We start from the raw sequence: 20,750 nt of genomic DNA on the forward strand, positions 1-20,750 counted from the left end.
TGGCTTGATCCTTCATTGGAACCCTCTTTTTCAATCCATGGTCAAATCGAATTAAAAGGGTAAAAACTCTCAATTTACATTGGATATCCATGTTTTGACCGGAGTTAAAAGACATGTCTTTGAGAATTAATCTTTAAATTCATCTGACTCTTTGTAAACTTTGGAAAGTTGATCAAGTGTTTGTAAATATGGAAAAGTTAGTTAAGGATTTATAAATTATTATTTTTTAATTTATCACATGATTTTCCTGTGCCGAGAAAGTCTGAGGACATAACCTTTTGCCTTGTCATTAGGGATGTCAACGGGTTGGACGCTAACCCGATATCCGACCCAAATCTAAATCCAGTTAGTTGGATTCAATAACCAAGTTTGGATCTGATTGAAATTCAAATTTAAATTCAAATTCAAATTCTGTATTAATTTTTTTATTAAAATTCAAATTCAAATCCGATTAAAACCCAAACCTGATTAAGATTCAGATCAGATTAAGTGTAAATATCAGGTTTTGTACAATGTTGTCAGTATTTGTCCCTGTACCCTTTGGCCAATGATTCAGGTGAATCGGCCGATACTGATACTCAACTGAATCATTCAAAATCGGCCAAAAATAACTAAAATGTTACTTATCAATCAAAATGCGACACGTGTTAAAGCAATTAAAATAATAATAAAAAACAATTTTAAGTATTTTTTGTTACATTTATTAAAAATAGCTGATTCAGGAGTCAAGCCTATCGATTTTCTGCAGATACGATACTGACAACATTAGTTTTGGACTAGTCGGATACAGATTCGATTCTATCTTTTTTAATCCGATTAAGACAGATTCAGTAATGCTTAGATCCGACCCGAATCCGACCCGTTGACAGGATCTACGTGTCACTCACCCACGAGATTTTTTAAAAGCTATTTCCAAACTTGCGTTAACGAAGAGTGAAATATATATTTTTGCATCTTCCGACTGGCACTTGGTTTATGGGCGAAAATTTTCACATAAGCGGCCCCAGACATGTACAAATAAGAAAGGGACAAAAATGCCCTTCTTTTTTTCCAAAACGACCAAACATGCCCTCGTGAAGCTTCTCAAACAAGCTACTAGCCAAAGGCGGGAAACGCTATTTATAGGCGTTCCCTCCCATTTCGTCGAGGCTCAATTGAAACGACGATGGCGCTCTCCCTCCCTCATCTACTCCTCAACATCTCCCTAATCTCTGCAATCGGAGCCCAAGATACCATCGAGGCTCGCCGATCCCTAGCTCCAGCGGAGGTGACCGGTCCCGATGCTCAGAATTCCTCGCTTGCATCGGCCTTCTTCATCTTTGGCGACTCCTCCGTGGATGCCGGAACTAACAATTTCCTCGGCACGCTTGCTCGTTCCGATCTCCCGCCTTACGGCCGAGATTTCGACACTCACGAGCCGACGGGGAGATTCTGTAATGGGAGACTTGTCGTTGATTATCTCGGTAATATGTGCATGCTCGAGCATGCGTTATGCGTGTTGTAAGATCTAAGAGTTCTCTTCCTTTTGGAATTCGCAGAGAGTTTGTGAATTCCGTGTAAGAAATTAGGATATCCGTTGATTGACGATGGAAATGGTACTATAAAACTTGGATAATATTCTTTCTGCTCAACTATTTGCAAAAGTGTCTCCATTTCTATCTTCTAACAACACATTGAATTCATTGGAAGAAGATTGGATCTGTTTACCATAGGGCTCAGGTTCTTGAATATATCTGCAGTGAGATTATGACTTCCCTTCAAGAGATTTCTGTAGGTTAGGTTTATAGCGCTCATTGTAATTAAGATCTTTCTTTGTTATTGATGGAAATATGCGTTGTTTATGTTGATAACTAGGAGATACTTTTTTTTTGTCAAAGTGATAACTGGACAATTGAGTAAATGAAAAATAGGAAAATGTTAGGGGATCACTCACCACTCGTTCATTCATTTTCTGTTGCCATCCTCATTAGAGTGAATCGGTACTTCACTCCAACACCTTTTTTGTTTGCTTCGATGTAGCTAAGTTTGCCTAATGGGACTCAAATCACATGGAAAAAGACATGCCAAGTATTGAAACACAATAGTGTCTTTATTTTTATGAAATGGCAAATTATATTTAAGGAAATTCTTTTCTAATGAAAGTTCAATCTCCATAGTGTTAAGATGTATTACTTCCATTCTTGTTTCATAACTTGTTTGCTAATCAAAGTTGGAATGGGAAAAATCATGGGTGGAAACTCAAATACTTAAGATATTCTTAGATACTACTATGTCAATTCAGGAAATTTTTCTTTTTTAGCAGGAAATTACTGGATTACTGAAAACAAATTTGTAACTTATGAATGAAAACATAAGAATATTGGTTGCAGCGATTTTTCTATTTATGTTTTTTTTTCCCTTTTAAGATAAACTATTTGACTGGTCACTAGAATTGTTAGTTTGTGTTCCAACGAAGAAAACCCAAGAAGTTAGGATAAACGGCCGATGGAATGCATACTGTTAGGGAAATAACACTTGATATTGCTTTGAAGAAACCAAGAGGCTTATGAAATCTTTGAGATCTTTAGAAAAAAATGAAAGAATTATTGGACAAAATAAATTTTAAGAGAAGCTCTTTTAGGCCATTTAGGAAAAAAATGCATATAAATTGGATACTCTTCAATTCCATTAATTTGATGTAATTATAATGACAATTGGCTAAAAAAAATGTTCTTGAGTCAAAACCATGTAGGTATGACAATCCTAATAGCAATTAGATCTTGGAACTGTCCTCAATCAGTTGTGTGTGCAGATAATTTTTGCTTGATGCAAGTGTAGGAGGCTCTTGCTTGTTAGCAGGTTTGTGTGTTTGGAAAAAATGGTATGCGGGACGAGAATAGTCATGGTTCAAGTGGAATTAGAGAGGAGTAAACAATATAAGATTGTTTTTTTCCCAGAAGCTGTTATTGGATATACTGAAAATGGTGCAAGCTGTTATTGGGAACACTGTTCACAGGATGTATGATCAGTCTGTGTCAAATCCAACATGTTGTACACACTGCTTGTCATGAATTAGTTTTCACAGTCCATTTTAAACTAATGAGTGGAGTTGAAGGACTATAGAGACTGGAAAAGTACTCCAAAATCCAAAGAAAGGGAAGTGAGGGAAAACCAACTGTCAAAATTGCTTCCAGAAAAGCATAAAGCACTCAAGTTTGAGGAGAATGGAACCATCTGTCACAAGAATATGGGTGGGGAAACGGGACACAATGCGGATATGCTGGGTATGATACAACAGGACGCAGGGACACAGCAGTACACACACACATAATGTATATGTAATACATATTTTGTGTGTATATATATACATATATGTATATATATATATATATTTTATACTTTGGTTGTACATGTAATAGGTTATGCCCATTAGGAGCAGTCTTATAAATTTGTTTTTTGTTCCTTTTTTATTTTTTATTATTTTCTTTTCTAGCCGTTGAAGCTAGCCAACTAGCCGTTGGGCTAGTTCAATAGCTAGTCAAACTAACTGTTGGAGTAGCCTCTCTCTCTCTCTCCTTTGTATGCTCTATAAATAGGGGATCTTCCCCATTCATTTGTAATGCTTTCTGAATCATATTTGATACTCAATAACATTTATATTTTCTACATTGGAGCCCTTTAGTGGCTTGTGTTTGTGAGACTTATTATGAAGTTGTATTTCGCTCATAAGTGACACTTTGTATTTGTGTTTTTGCATTCTCTTGTATTTTTTTTTGTTTCATTCTGTGGTATTAGAGCCTTCAGCTGTTGGAGCTTGTGGACTCAAGATCGTGATCGTGTTGAAGGTTTGAGTGCTCATGTAAAAGCCTCTTGGTGGAATCTTCTTCAACTTATTTCTTTCATTCCACTTTTCCTCTCTCTCTCTAATGGCCAATAAAGAGGTTGTCACTATTGTTTCTATCAAATTCGATGAGAGCAATTTTAACTTGTGGGACACAACGGTGAAAAAAATCCTTTTGGGAAAAGGGTTGTGGCTATAAGTTGTCAAAAATTGTGCTTAGGTTCCGCCTAGGCAGGCTAGGCGCATGGCCACCATTTAGGCTTATGGGTTTAGGCGGTATGACCCCGTTTTTTGGCCTACGTTGTCTAGGTTGTCCTCGCCTTTAAGAAGACATTTTTATATCCATTTGATAAATGACTAGACTTTTTACAATAGCAATTGCTATGAGGGTTCTAGCCATAGTTACAAATATTGGTATCAGCTATATCTCGATGAGACTATTTCTCACAATATTATAGGTTTGGTGATAAATCTCAAAAAAATCTCGTGCCTTAAAAAATAACAAAAATAAGTAAGAAAACATCATGCTTAGACAAAAAATACATAAATAATAAAAGAAATAAGTAAAAAATATAAAACAAGAAAAACATATTTAAAATGTAAAAGAAATTTAAAAGTAAAACTAATTGATAATATCACGAGAATATCGAGATATTCTCATGATAATATCATGATGCCTATATTGTCGTTTGCTAAATTTACAACGATAATATTGTGATATTTTAAAAATATCACCGATATCTGTGACTATGGTTCTAACAAAGGCCATTCTAGTAACATGTGTGAAAGTTTCATCATAGTTTATTCCATATTCTTGGGAGTATCTTTTTGCCACTAGCCTGGCCTTGTATTTTTCTAACGTTTCATCACTTTTAGTCTTTACTTGGTAAACTCATCTACAACCTATGGTATTTTCTCTTTAGGTAGATCTTTTATTTTCCAAGTTTTAGATTTTTCAAGAGCCTTTAATTCATTATTCATTGCTTTTATCCATTCCGTGTAATTTTAGCTTAGTTATATGTTGTTGGTTTAAAGTAGGAAAGGATTTTAGCTAGGCAAGCTCTATACTGTGGGGACAATGATTCATACTATACAAATCTATTAAGGGGTCTAGAGATCCTATTGTAAAACCCAGTGTTAAAAAAAAAACGGACCCGGGACGGGTCTGGACCCGACATGGATCCATACCCGAGCCAGCCCCAGCTCGTCGAATGGGCTTTCAGGGGCTGGCAAGAGGTGGCATACAGGGGGCCGCCCACCCCCTGCGCCCTCTACAAAAGGAGCGAGAGAGAGGGAGGAGAGGCGTTCGAGCCTCTCCTCTGACTCTCTCTCGTCTCTCTCCCCTCTGTCTCTGCTCTCCCTCCCCGATTCCATCTCTCTCTCTCTCTCTCTCTCGTCGCTGAACCGACGCCGACGAGCCCTCTCCGTCGAGGCAGCCCGACGACCTCCCACCTGCCCAGACGACCTCTCTCCCTCCGACAGCCCAGGTAACCCCCCCTTCTCTCATTTCCCCCCTTTCTTCCTCTGGGTTCGCCGGAAGGCCGGCCGGCGGCCCCTGCCGTGCGTTCCTCTTCCCTTTTCCGACAAGCAAGGGGCCTCTGCCTCCCTTGCCTTCATCTCCTTTAGCAGTCAGGGGGCTCCGCCCTTTGCCCTTTTTATTGTTCCGGCAGGGGCCATGACCCCTGTCCCATGTTTTGTCGAGCAAAGCTCGACAGGGGCCATTTGGCCCCTGCCTCCTCTTTTGGAAAGTCGCACGGGGCCTTTGGCCCCTGCGCTCCCTCTCTCTGCTCATTTTTTCGGCAGGGGCCATCAGCCCTTGCCCTTTCTCTTTCTGGTAGGGGCCGATGCCCCCTGCCCTTCCTTTAAAACTAAGCAGGAGCCTTCGACTCCTGCCTCCCTTTTTGAAAACCCAGCAGGGGCCGATGGCCTCTACCCCCTCTCTTATTTGTCTGGCAGGGGCCGAAGGCCCCTGTTCTTCTTTTTATAAACCCGACTGCCCTTCTTTAAATATCCGGCAGGGGTCGATGGCCCTTGCACATGTTTCCTTTTGTGACATGGGTCATTGGACCCTACTCCGTTTTGTTTCAAGTTTGCAGGGACCGTTGATCCCTGCCTTGTTTTGCAGAGAAGCCGAGACCCCAGTCCTTTGTTGCCGTTCTCCTTATTCACTTAAATGCATGCTAATAATGTACCTTTGCAGTTTGCGCAACGGAGCCCGTTCGCGCCCCGCAAACTGAACCAACGATTACCTACGCTCGTAGATGACCTCTTTCTCGCAATACCCCGAGGTAGGGGAAATTGCACAAGGACATAAATAACTGAGGCTAGCTTAAATAATTAAAGGCTGAAAGAACAAAAATATATATTTATATACGTATAAGTATATAAGTATGCTTTTAGCTCAAGGACGCAGTGTCATGATCCTTGTCCTTTATTTACATATTTTCTTGCTTTCTGTCTTTAATTTGCCGCCGCGCTTTGCGCCAAGGCTTTTACTTTCGCATTTCCTACTTTTTGTCTTTAATTTGCCACCGCGCTTTGCGCCCAGGCTTTTACTTTCGTATTTGCTGCTTTCTGTCTTTAGCTCAAGGACGCGGTTTCACGATTTTTGTCCTTTGCTTTCGCATTACTTGTTCTATGTTTGCCGTCGCGCTTTGCGCCCAGGCTTTTGCTTTCGCATTTCTTGCTTTTTGTCTTTAAAATTTGTAACCTCGATGGATGAAAGGAGTCATTTTATATCAAACATACAGTTTTGCAAATAATATTGGTTTGAAGCATCACAGTGGGTCATCCTGAATCAAGCATTCAGAAGGAGTAGTTTTTCTACTCTGTTTAGTATTTTTGGCGCAGCTTGAGTTTTTCCAAAATCTGGGACTCGAGCAAGCTTGTGAGCGTAATTTTCTCATGCGAAATACGCATTTACCGTTTATCGTTATCAGTGTTAAAATTGGTGTTGCATGTTGACACTACGATAACGAATGTGAGATTCGAGAAAATCACATGCCATAAGTTGGCACATGATATTGGTCATTTCAAAAGTTTAGAATGATGACATTATATCTTTGCAAATTATGTTGTTGAGGCTCCTATTAAGGACCTAGAACCCTTCCTCGAGTCAGAGGTAGCGGCATGATTAGAGAGAATCTACTTGGGGGCATGACTTTGTGTCACAAAGACAATCATGAACACTCAGTTCTACAGAAGTATTAGGGACATGCCCACCTAGGATATAAGAGACCGTCCTGGTCTCCTTAAATTCTTTGAGTTGGGGGACCATCGAGGCATTGCCCCTCATAGTATAATAAGAAAGAATAGGGCTCAAAGAGTTTTATACCACCTACCCTCTTTAAGGTAGACCACCAACCATTTTGTTCATCATACCTTGGTAAAGGCATACCCGAAAATATATCACAGGGTTATCTTTATTAATTAGGCCATAGGTAAATGCATCTACCATTTAGGCTAGTGCATTACCATCTGACTGTTATCTCTTTGGAACCATAAATTATTATTTTATCAAGCACCCTAAGTGCCCATGCAATTCTATGAGATTTATATAATCCTGCATGCATTTCACAAATACTTCATCTTAAAGCATAACATGCATTCTCATAAGTAAGGAATCATGTCAATATGCTATTCAATAATTTACTCATGCAGTATCATATAAATTTTGATATTCAAATCTGAGAACCACAATTCTAATATCATTGTCAAATTATTTAGGTCCCGTGGCTAGAGTAGCCTGAAATCACACAACCAAAACACGTTGCCAATTCACAATACAATCAATATGTTCATATCCATATTTTCACATGCTTTGCAAATACAATTATGCTCATGCTCAATTTATCATGAAAATAAACACATTTAAGTTGTCATAAATAAATTTAGTCTTAAATCTCAAATACAATTTGTGTAGGAGTCTTTTTGTCAGAAACATGGTAACCTTACACCATAACCATAACTTACCAATTGCAATATAATCCACTTTTATCTCTATCATAAATATGTATATCAGATCTAATATGATTCAAAACTGAATTTGTGAAAAGTTTAGATAAAACATCAAGACATAATTAAAGTCATAAACTCGACTTTCCCCATAAGAGCTCCCATAAACACTAACCGAGCAAATCGACATGACTCCAATTAATGTCGTAAATTTTTTTTTATTTAAATCATATGAAACCTAATTTAAATATCTATAACAACAGATTGAATAAATGAATCTACTAAAACTAACCCATAACCAAAAACACATAAGTTGATTTCTTCGAGCCAGGCCCCTATAAGCTCAAATGAGAAAGACTCGTATATTTTTAATTATGTTCAGTTATAGCCATGCTTAAACAATGTAAATACATATAACTTAATTTAATTCATATTGTACATAACTTAGAAAAATCATATTTAAAAAACTTATGCATTTGAAAGAATCAAAATTCAAGAAAGAGTTAAAAACCCTATATCGATTTTTGAGAAATCAGGGTTTTGATTCTCTCAAACACAAATCATTAAATCTTCTTTAAGTCAAGCATGAATTTGGATATTAAACAAGCTAAACATGTTGAACATAATCATATAAATAAATGTACTGTCTTTTGAAATCAATCAAAACAGTTGATTTATAAGATAAATCAAGATTTGGTAGTATCTTTCAATTACAACTTGCATAACTTCAAACTCAAATCTCCTTTATTGACAATTTCTTTTGAATGCATGTACATATTTAATGTAAACCAATTTAAGTTTTCATCTCGACCACCTCCCACAGATACTGGCACGGGTAAACCCCAAGGTCCAAAGTAGATCTCAGTTGTATCTTAATCACACACAATTGTATTTTATTATTAACTAAAATCCTACACATATCTCTTAATTGACATCAGACATCCACACCCTAGGCCGTAACATCGGGCATCATCACTTAATGTTGGAATGATAAGGGCATCCACACCCAATGTTGGGATGCCAAGACATCCACACCCTTCGATGTCACTTTCTTGGTATACCAATATGCTACAATTGAGCCAACATCACTATCCTTAGGCAAACTGGTAGAAAGTTCTATGCAACCATGGCTAGGAACACGAACCTCCATATCTGGTTATTGGGGTAAACAATGAAATTGGTGTTCAGTACCGTCATGGTTCCCCATGATTGTCATCTAATGATCCCACCATAATCAAAGGGTAATCAATGAATCAAATTAATACATTGTTCAAGTCTCTTATATATTTTTAAAATTTGTTATATGTTCTTACCATAAGAACAAAATGAACTCACAAATCCACAACATGTACCTTACCATGCATCATCTAATTGGGCTACCACCCCGCTTGGTCATAACAATATATCATTGTGTGCCAACAAGTGCAATTAATCATATACATCATAACACAAGATAAGTAATGCATTCACATGATTATTACAACAATATTGTACTAGTATACAACCTCAATAGGCCCACATGTAGCTCAACTATAAACCACAATACAATCTGGTTCACCTTTTGAACCGTCTCATGCATTCAAGTTAGCCTTACGCACTATATGACATATCATTCTCACAAACCGCATACCATAACAACATGATGTACAGATCAACATAAGCACATAAATCATCACATTATGCTATACATTATTATCATGTTGCACATAATACACCTGGTTCAAATATGAAACCATCACATGCATACAATTTAATACATCACATGAAAACAAGCCAAAATTTTTTACAATCAAAACTGTAAAAAAATAGTTTTTTTTTTGTCAGTGTCAATTTTGTCATGCCTTACACCGAATGAAATAAATTTTATGATTTTTACATATTAGCTGTCTATAAAAAGAAACCCTGACGTAAACTCATTCCGGATTAGAAAATAAAATTTTTAGAACCACTGTTATTTTTTAATCACTGAAGAGTCTGGTTTGGTTCTGTCTTTCTAAAGAATCATCAGTTATGCATTACACAAAATAAAATAAATTATAATATTTTGGGTTTTTGGATTTAAATGCCTTATATTAACTAACAAAAATGATAAACTTTCATCTAGGGCTATACCATGTGTTTTTCTTAGATATAGTGAAAATCAAAAAGGGATTTAGATGTTATGATTCAAAAAACGTTAAACTTTATGTCTCAAGAAATGTCTCATTTATAGAAAAAGAAAGTTCTTTTTATCATAATGTGCTTAAGAAAGCTACTGAATATTCTTTCTTATTAAAATTACTACCTAAGAATAATGATGAATATGAGACCGATGATTCTATTGTGGTTGATATTGCTAATGAAGAATCACAACTTAATATTCAAGATGGTGAAAACAATTATATAATAAGAGTTACACCTACCTTAATTCAATATAGTAGCATAGTGAATGATAGACAAACCAGTGCCCTAGAAAAGTACTCTGAATTAGAAGGACAAGAGCAACATAACCTTAGAAGTTATGATAGGTGTAACGCCCCAAAATTTCGAACTTGTAAACCTTTTAAAAATGGTTTAAAGGCTAGAAAATCCTTTTTCTTTTCAGAGTTTATTTATAAAACCAGCGGAAGCATTTCTTTAAAAGAAAAGAGGGCAGGTCGACAATCTTGGGCACGTTAGCTAAAAGAGCAAAAAGACAAAGGCATAACTTGCAAATATCTAGATGAAAACATTCGTATTATAAATAGTTTTTAAGTTATACAAAATTTGGATTTCCTTAAGAAATCCGTATCAAAAACTCAAAACGATCAGGACAAGAGCTGCGAGTGGTAACAGTGGATCCTGAAGACATCTCGCAATCGCGTCATCACCTGCTAAGCACCTAATCATCACCTGTACCCATAAAATGGGTTAGTTTCGTGAAAAACTAGTAGGTGCACAAGTAGACAAAAATGTCTGAAAGAAGCATAAATAATTAACTATGTATGATGAGTAACTAAACAGTTACTGAACTAACATGAACAGTTTATTAGCATAAGTAAAAGTCTAACTAGCACATGTTGCACGATGTAACAAAACATTTAATAATAATATGAGATCACTGAGCATAAAACACAATTCTATGATTCATCAAGTAGAGTGCACAAGTTACTTTATGTTCCATCATTAACTGGCCTGCGGGTACGCGCAGACACGACTCGTAGAAACAACTGAGACTGATTCGAGCGTCTATTATTCTATGTATTTTGAATAACCCGAATAGCTAGTTGAGTTCGTTCCTAAGGGGACGACCGTTAGCCGAGAGAGGATTCCCCAAAGGCGTTCGTGGCTACGGATGCATCCTACTTCTGCAGAAGTCCAAAAGATCTACCACCAATGATAATATCTGGTAGTCTCATCCCCTAACTCCGATGACTGGGGACACCGAGTCTTTGCTCGTAGAATGGTTGTTAACAACATGTCCATCGAAGTGTGTGTACCTATCCGTCCTCTCTCTTAACAGACAACGAGAAAACGAATGAGTGTGTCAGGGGTTACTTAACCAATGACCCATTCTACATGCTCTGGTCTTTTGACTCAATCGAGCATCTTACCAATCTGTAAAGTGGTTTACCAATGTGCTCATAGCACTGGTCGAGGTCGAATGACCGTCTCAACATTCGTCGTATTACTCGCATGCCATGCATGTCTATGAGCACGTAGAATAACTTTGACCCAAAATTCTTTTGGTACATGATTTGAAATGAGAAGAGTTTTTGCTGTTTCAATTATATGCCTATGCTTTCTTTTGGCCAAGCCATTTTGCTGAGGAGTATTGACAGAAGATCTTTTATGCAAAATACCATTAGCTTCTAAATAGTCTTTGAAATCATTTGACATAAACTCTCCTAAATTTCAGCGAAAGATAAATATATTAAAATTAAATTGATTTTGACTAGGTTATGAAAAATTTTAAATTTTTCAAAAACTTCATATTTGTGCCTAAGGAATTAAATCCAAGTATATTTAGATAGCCATCTACAAATATGACATAATAAGTGTATCCACCTTTAGAAGTAACTGGAGTAGGACCCCAAACATCCGAGTGCACTAATTCAAGTGGTTTGTGTTAAAATATGTGTACGTACATATATATATATATATATATATATATATATATATATATATATATATATATTGTTTTGTCCAAAATACCTGATAGGGGTATTTTGGTCTTTTTACATAATTGTTCTAAAAACAATTATTTAATTAAGTTAGACTTTTTTGTATTTCTTTTTATTTTTTCTATTTTTTTCTTTGTCTTTCATGACATTGGGGGTCCCACCATAGAGTCGTTGGGACCCCTAACGATCATAAATATGATCGGTGGGGGCTCCCAATGATTCCATGTGGGATTCCTCAATGGTTTTTCACTTTCTCCTTTTTGTGTATAAATATGGGGCCTCTCCCCTTGTATTTCTTTAGCTTTTGATCTCTCTAAATAAAGATTTTATGCACATACTTTCCATTAAGAATTTGGTGGGTTGATCAAGTCATCTTTGAACTTGATAATATAGTGACTTTGATATGTGCATTTTGTTGATAAAAATAGTTGTCTTTTTATTGTTGTTTCTTGTGCATTAAAAAAGATTTTAATTGCTTCATACATATATATGTATAGCTTGGTTCACATAATTATATGCATGAAGTTAATTAGCTCTTTCTTATGCTTGGTTGAAATGCTTAGGATATTTTTTATGCATAATTGTTTATCTCTTCTTCTTCATGAATCATGTTTTTTAATGATCAAATCTTTATGATCAATGTTATGGTTTCTTGAAAACTGAGTTGATGATTCAATTCATCTTTAAGGAATACTCTTGATTCTCTTAAATGATTATCTAATGATTCAAAAAATTATTTCTATTTTGTTTGACAAATTTTATTCTTATTTTAAAATATATTGGTTTTAAAACTTTATAACTATTGGGCTAAGATGTTTTTCTTGTATACTTGGAGTCTTTTGGTTTGTTCTTTTTCTATAGGATCTTAAAGATGTGATGGATTGAGAAAAGAATACTTTCAATACATCATAGAGATAGCCAATGAAGGTGCTTGGGAATGATCACCATTAAAGACAATTGAAGACTTATATTTGCAAAATTCTCTGATATACCATAAAGATGGAGATTTCCCTTGAAGACAATTGAAGACTTGGATTCCTTCCTTTAATGCTTTTTGAATTTGCAAACTTTTGGTGTAATTTCTCTTCGTAAAGTTTGAGGAAGGGTGTTAATATATATATATATATACTGTTTTATCTAAAATACTTGATAGGAGTATTTTGGTCTTTTTACATAATTATTCTAGAAACAATTATTTAATTAGGTTGGATTTTTTGTATTTCTTGTTTTTTATTTTTTCTATTTTTTTTCTTTGTCTTTAATGACATTGGGGGTCCCACCATAGAGTCATTTTGGGACCCCCAACGGTCATAAATATGACCATTGAGGGCTCCCAACAACTCCATGTGGGAGCCCCCAATAGCTTCTCACTTTCTCATTTTTTGTGTATAAATATGGGGCCTCTCCGCTTGTATTTCTTTAGTTTTTGAGCTCTTTAAATAAAGATTCTAATATTTTTTACTTGTATTGCCTTTTTCAAGGCTTGACTATTGTTCCATCGTGGACTTTGTGTTCGTATCTTGCTTATGCCATCGTGCATGTCCATTATTGGACATGGTTAATGTTTGTTGCACTCTTGTTTTGTATTTTCGCATACTCTCTAACAGTTTGGTGGAGAAGACATTTCGTTTTCCAAATGGTAGAGTTCATTTTATAAAGAATACAACCCGTACAATAAAAGTCTTCCTTACAAAAAAATTCAAATGAGGTATATCGTGTAATTTGGATAGCTAGGATGTCCTAGCCTTTTGTGCAAAAAAAAAAACATTTGTATTTTGTATATTATTGAAAAGAAGTCGTCATTCATATCTGGGTTTGGATTTGAGATCCAGACCCAACTCAAGTTTATTATGTCACATATTCATTAATGGCTCACTTGTATTTTAGTCTATTGTGTAGAGGGTATTTTAGTACCCTAATATTTGTATTACAAATACTTAAAGAAAAGCCTAATACGCTGATCTCTATTGTGGGGTTTTCAGTAGCACACGTTCTCCCCTCCATTCTCTCTATTCTTGTGGCTGAACCTCGGAACCTTCAATCTCTAACATGGTATTATTAGATAGTGTAGTATACGTGTTTTGTATTTACAGTTTGGATCCGGATCCAAACTATTTGTATATAATGGCATACTTGTAAATAACCCCAGCTTATTAGGGTTATCGTAAATGTTATGTATTAGGGCTTTTGCCTATATACTAATGAAACAGGTCACGATTTCTATCTAATCAGAAATCGTGACTCATTGCAGCCTCTCTCTCTTCTCTTAGTTTCTCGTTTGCAGGCTTTGGAGAAAACTCACATGGTATCAAAGCACGTCTGATCCAAGAGCTGAAATTCTTCCTTCCTCGGTGTGGCTGCTGCAACACGATCACGAGCCCATATCTTCCTCAATCTTTTCATCTACTGGAATAGGAGCCCCAAGTACTTCTTCCTTCAATCTCTTTTAACCCAAAATCAGTTTCCTGATATTTTCTTAGCCCCACCCACTTCTTCACTTCTTCCTTCATTCTGTTCACGGTATTTTTTTAGCCCCACCCACTTCTTCACTTCTTCCTTCATTCTGTTCTAACCCAAATCAGTTTCACGATACTACTTCTTCCTTCATTCTGACGATACTTTCCCAAATCAGTTTCACGATACCACTTCTTCCTTCATTCAGTTTCACGATATTTTCCCAAATCAGTTTCACGATACCCAAATCAGCCATTTTTCGATTTCTTTGCTTTCACATATTTGGGTTTTATCGGCTGCTCACTGATTTGTACATCAGTGATATTCCTTTTATTTCTGCTTTATTATTGTTGTGTGCAATTTTTATATATTTTTCAAAAAAAAAGGAAGGCAAAGTCTTAGCTTCTTTTATCAAATCAGATTAGACTTGATAATCCGGGTATCAGTTCTGATAATCAGATTCACGCTGAATTCTCAGCTATCTACTGTTAAAAAATAAAAATAAAAATTTGCTGCATTTATATACTGATTGCACACGCCAATAATATTCTTTTTCTTGTTCTAAGTCATGGATTCTTCTTCTCAAACTTTTCTCTCATCCAACTTTCTTGGCCAACTCATTTATGAAAAACTTACCAATTCCAATTTCTTCAATTTCAGCCCCTCCAGAATTTATCATAAAAGAAACTAACGATGGAAACGAGGCTGATTCTATACAACGAATACCAAATCCCCAATATGAAAATTGGCTGAAGCGTGATCAAGCTGCAGTTGCTTTCCTTATCTCCACTATCTCTCAAGAAGTATTGGTGGGAATTCCAGATGAGTGCTCAGCAAAAGAATTATAGGACCGGCTAGTGAAGACATATTCTCAGATTTCAGAGGCTAGAATTTCCTTTCTTCAGCGTGAATTTTAACTCCTCACTAAAGGTTCCATGTTTGTCATGGAATACTTGAACAAGGTCAAGAACATAAGCGATCAACTAGCTGTTGTCGGGTATGAAGTGACAGACAAAGATAAAGTCAGGCAAGCCTTGAATGGATTAGGATCGGAATTCCATGTTCTTTCGACCTCATTGTTATGTCTGCCCAACTTACCATCGTTTAAAGACTTGCAAGCGAAACTCCTTCAATATGAGATGACCTTAAAGGGGATGTCACATGACACTGGTGGACAGGTTCTTGTTACTAGTGTTTCCTTTGGCCAGGGACGCGGTGATAGTCATTTTGGTGCAGGCAGAGGACGAGGACGAGGTACTCCAGGGGGTGTGGGTTACTACCCACCCCGAATGCCTCTCCTTATAATATGAAAAACGTGCCCACCTGTTATCTATGTAACAAGCGAGGTCACGTCAAAGCCAACTATTGACACAATCTACAGAACAAAGGAAAGTTCCAAAAGGGTGAGAGCTCGTCAGGACGAAAGGAGAACCCTTCAAAGTTTGGTGGCGATGTGAAAGAGCTTCTTTTGGCTGCATTGTCTGAACTTGATCTGAAACGCGATGATAAAGGAGTCTGGTACATTGATTCAAGGGCAACTACTCATGTCACAGGTAGTGCGGGTAAATTCTCTATTTTAACTCTTTATTTTGGAAAAAGTAACATCGTCACTGGAGACGGGTCACACCACCCCATCACTCACATTGGAAATGTTTCTATCCCCTTGCCCAAATCCCCACTTCATCTTTCCAATATTCTTCATGCCCCAAATATTACAAAAAATATTGTTTCTGTTTCTAAACTTGTTGATCATACCAATTCTTCTGTTGAATTTACTCCGTCTTTTGTTTATGTCAAGGATCTACAAATGAAGAAGACGTTCGCTAGAGGGGAACGCCGGGGAAATATGTATGTCTTCCAGGAGGACCCTTGTACTTGTGTTCGACCTACCTTGAAGTCATCTCCTCAGTCTATGTCGTCAAAGCATGTCCATGTGTTCAATTTGCAATCTTCAAATAAATGTAATAAGCCTGATTTTTGGCATTTGCGTCTTGGTCATTGTGGTCGAGTCTTCGTTGAGCGACTCGTATCTGATGGTCTTATTCCTGAGTCTGGCCTGATTCCTAGACCAGATAATAAAATGTGTTCAAGTTGTCAAATGTGTAAGAGTCATGTTCTTCCTTTTCATTCAATAAATGAGAGAGCTTCAAGGCCTTTTGAAATCGTCTGTTCCGATGTATGGGGACCGGCTCCTAATCCTTCTAATTCTGGCAGCAAATATTATGTTATTTTTATTGATAATTTCTCTCGCTTCACTTGGATATATTTCATGAAGAATAAATCAGAAGTTTTCTCTATTTTTCGTTGTTTTCATACATTTGTCAAAACTCAATTCTCTTGTAATATTCTACATTTCCAATGTGATGGTGGGGGGGGGGAATACTCCTCCAGGGATTTTATCAATTATCTCCAAGATAATGGGATAAATCGTAGAGTATCTTGCCCGCATACACCCCAACAGAATGAAGTTGCAGAATGGAAACACCGTCATATTGTGGAAAGCGCTATGAGCATGATGCACGGAAGTCATACTCCCATAGGACTCTGGACAGAGGCCTTTCACTCTGCTGTTTACATTATTAATCGTCTGCCCATGAAGCTTTTAGAAAATGAATCACCTTTTTTCATTCTATTTGGGAAACATCCTGATTATGATGAACTAAAATTTTTTGGCTGACTCTTCTCTGCGAAACAAGTTTCAGGTTAAGGCATCCAAGTGTAGATTTGTCGGATATGCATATCACCACAAAGGGTACAGGTGTTATGATCCTGACAACAGACGAATTAAGATATCTAGGAATGTAGTTTTTGATGAGAATGATTTTGGAGATGGAGAATATGTTTCTACCCAAACCAATATGAATACTCTATTTTATGATCCATGGCTCAGTGCAGAGCTCTTTCTTGCAACCAATGATGAGTGTTCTTCCTCTTGTGCTCAAGGTATCAGGTTTTATATCTGGTACAACATCTACAGGAAACAGGGTGCACGAGAGAGAGAGAGAGAGAGAGAGAGAGAGAGAGAGAGAGAGAGAGAGAGAGAGAACAATGGCTGGGGCGGCTTACGATAGCTTGACCTCCAAGCCCTAACCATTTTATATATGAAGCAGCTATACAACTATCCCTGTAATATCAGAGATATTACAAGGATGCCATTAATAAGAGAAATACAACATGTGTTTCATTAACATACCATGCGTATGGATCTGGATCCAGATCCATACGCAAGCTATATTTTAACACCCTCCCTCAAGTTGTACGTGGTTTTGGATCATGTACAACTTGCTCTTCAATAGCCAAAATTGACGTCCTGTTAACCCCTTGGTAAACAAGTCTGCCACTTGATCTTCTGTTCGAACATGACGTAGTTCTATCTCCTTCATATCGACTTTCTGTCGTATGAAATGTTGATCAATCTCAATGTGCTTCGTTCTGCTATGCTGGATAGGATTACATGCAATGTTTATTGCGCTTTGATTGTCACATAGAAGAAACGATCGAATAATTGTCTCCTCAAGATCACTCAATAAGTGTCTAATCCATGTGGCTTCTGCCGTGCCTGCAGCCATCGATCTGTATTCAGCCTCTGTACTCGATCGTGCCACTGCCTTTTGTTTTCTGCTGCTCCAGGACACTAAATTGTGTCCAATATATGCACAATATCTAGAGACAGATCGTCTCTCATCTGGATCTCCTGCCCAATCTGCGTCTGTATAAGTGGTGAGTTCATGTCCTCTATGCAAATTATCGTTCTTGCGATAGACAAGTACGTCTCCTATAGTTCCTTTTAAATAGCATAGAATGCGCTTCACAGCTTCCATATGACCCTCCGTTGGAGCATGCATAAACTGGGATACCTGATTGACAACATAAACTATATCAGGTCTGGTAAAGGTCAAGTACTGTAACATTCCCACGAGACTTCTATACATTGTAGGGTTGACACAAAGATGACCATCTTCAGAGCTTAGCCTTTGATGTAATACACTAGGAGTACTGACTGATTTGCAATTCGTCATCCCGGCTCTTTCCAGAAGGTCAAGAGTGTATTTTTGTTGCATGAGTGTCAATGTGTCTTGTTGTCTGTCAACTTCCACACCAAGAAAGTACCTCAACTCCCCTAAATCTTTCATTTTGAAAGTTTTCATTAAAAACTGCTTCACGTCTTGCACATGATTATCTGAACTCCCAGTGATCACAATGTCATCAACATATATAAGAAGTATAACAATGTCTGCCTTTTGGAAAATAAAGAGTGAGTGATCCAGAGAGTATCTTCTAAAACCATAACTTTGAATTTGCATAGAGAAACTTTCAAACCAGGAACGGGACGCCTGTTTCAACCCATACAGAGATTTCCTTAGTTTGCACACCCAGGCAGTAGGATCCTTCTCGGCATAACCAGGAGGTTGCTCCATATACACTTCTTCCTTTAAAGTTCCATGCAAAAATGCATTTTTAACATCCATCTGGCTAAGGCTCTAACCTCGATGGACTGCTAGGGATATGATGACACGAATAGTACCCATTTTGACTACCAGACTAAAAGTTTCATCGTAGTCTTCACCATATTGTTGTGTGAATCCTCGAGCAACAAGTCGTGCCTTATATCTATCAATGCTTCCTTCAGGCTTATACTTTGTTTTATAAACCCATTTTGAGCTAACTACATTCTTTCCTTCTGGCCGAGGGACTATTTCCCAAGTCTGACATTCATGAAGAGCTTCCATTTCTTCATTCATAGCTTCAGTCCAATGACGGGATTGAATAGCTTGATTAAAACAAGTGGGTTCAACCTGTTTTGTGAGCTGAGACATAAACAACTGGAAATCAAGGGAGAAGGTCTCATAACTCACCCATCGTTGAATAGGATGCTTAATGCGTGACGGCCTTTGAGTCGGATCATTGGCGATGCTTTCCACATTTCTCGGCTCTGTATTTTTGTCCCGTCTAGTGTATATCTGCCCAGAGAAGCGTTCTACTGGGGGTGGCTCAACTGGAGATGATTCAACATGTATTTGTGAGTCATTCAACTCCCTACTCAAGCCGAAGGAAGGACAATTTGTCTGACAAGTTTCTCCTGTATTAGCAAAAAGATTTGCGCTCATCCATGGATCATATACTTCTAATTCTCGGGATGGCAACGCTGCAGAGTCATTGACCTAAAAATTTTGTTCGTCAAAAACAACATTTCTGGAGGTCCTAATACGTTTTTGTAGTAGGATCATAGCATCGATAACCTTTGTATTCATCTGCATACCCAACAAATCTGCACTTGACAGCCTTGTCCTGAAACTTATTTTGCAGAGATGAATCAACATGTACATAACATACACAACCAAAAACACGCAGCTCATCGTAAGAGGGATGATGCCCGAATAAAGTATAATAGGGAGATTTCCGATCCAAAAGTGTCATAGGAAGACGATTTATGATATGAACAGATGTGTGAAAAACTTCTGTCCAGAGACTAACGGGCACATTGCTATCATGTAACTTGCTCATCGCGCTCTCAACAATATGCCTGTGTTTCCTCTCTGCAACCCCATTTTGTTGAGGAGTATGAGGGCAAGAAACCTGTCGACTTATTCCTTTATCCCGAAGAAAGGCAATAAACTCGTTCGATGAATACTCTCTTCCACCATCACATTGTAAATGCACAATATCACAAGCAAACTTTGTTTTGACCATCGAATGAAACTCTCAAAATATTTGAAAAACTTCATGCTTGTGTTTTAAGAAATATATCCAAGTATAACGGGAATAGGAATCAATAAGGATAACATAGTAACGACTGCCAGAAAGAGAAGGAATAGGTGCGGGTCCCCAAACATCAGAACAAATAATCTCAAATGGCTTTGAAGCTCTTTTATTTATAATATGAAAAGGAAGAACATGACTTTTGCAGAGTTCGCATGAAGAACATTTATTATTATTATCAGAAAATGAACATAAACTAGACTTTGGAAGGAGACCATCAGATACAAGATTTTCAACGAAACCTCGACTACAATGTCCCAAACGACTATGCCAAATATCTGGTTTATTACAATGAGATGAATTAAAAACTTCCAATGAAGGAAAAAACAAAGACTCTGAAGGCGAAGACACTGAAGAATGCTTGGACGACTTCAACTGGAGGACTGAGACTGAAGACGAAGACACTGAAGGAATCTCCTTGAAGACGTACATGTTTCCTTGTCGCTCCCCCTTAGCGAACGTCTCCTTCGTTCGTAGATCCTTAACATAAACAGAAGAGAGAGTAAATTCGACGGAAGTATTCATATCGTCAACAAGTTTAGCTACAAAAACAATGTTCTTTTTAATATTAGGAGCAAGAAGGACATTGAACTAGTGAAGTGAGGACTTTGACATAGGGA

General features: G+C 37.3%; 1 protein-coding gene across 1 annotated transcript in view; it reads left to right on the plus strand.

The window, feature by feature from the left end:
• Positions 1-1,158: 1,158 nt before the first annotated feature.
• LOC149814726 (SGNH hydrolase-type esterase superfamily protein) overlaps positions 1,159-20,750 on the plus strand; it is a 36,693-nt gene continuing 17,101 nt past the window's right edge. Inside the window, exon 1 of the mRNA XM_089989669.1 lies at positions 1,159-1,463. Coding sequence (XP_089845795.1) covers positions 1,166-1,463 — 298 coding nt within the window. The 5' untranslated portion in view covers positions 1,159-1,165. The remainder of the gene's footprint in view (positions 1,464-20,750) is intronic.

The sequence above is a fragment of the Nuphar pumila genome, chromosome 15, assembly GCF_984573655.1.
Source record: "Nuphar pumila chromosome 15, dmNupPumi1.hap1.1, whole genome shotgun sequence".
NCBI lineage: Eukaryota > Viridiplantae > Streptophyta > Magnoliopsida > Nymphaeales > Nymphaeaceae > Nuphar > Nuphar pumila.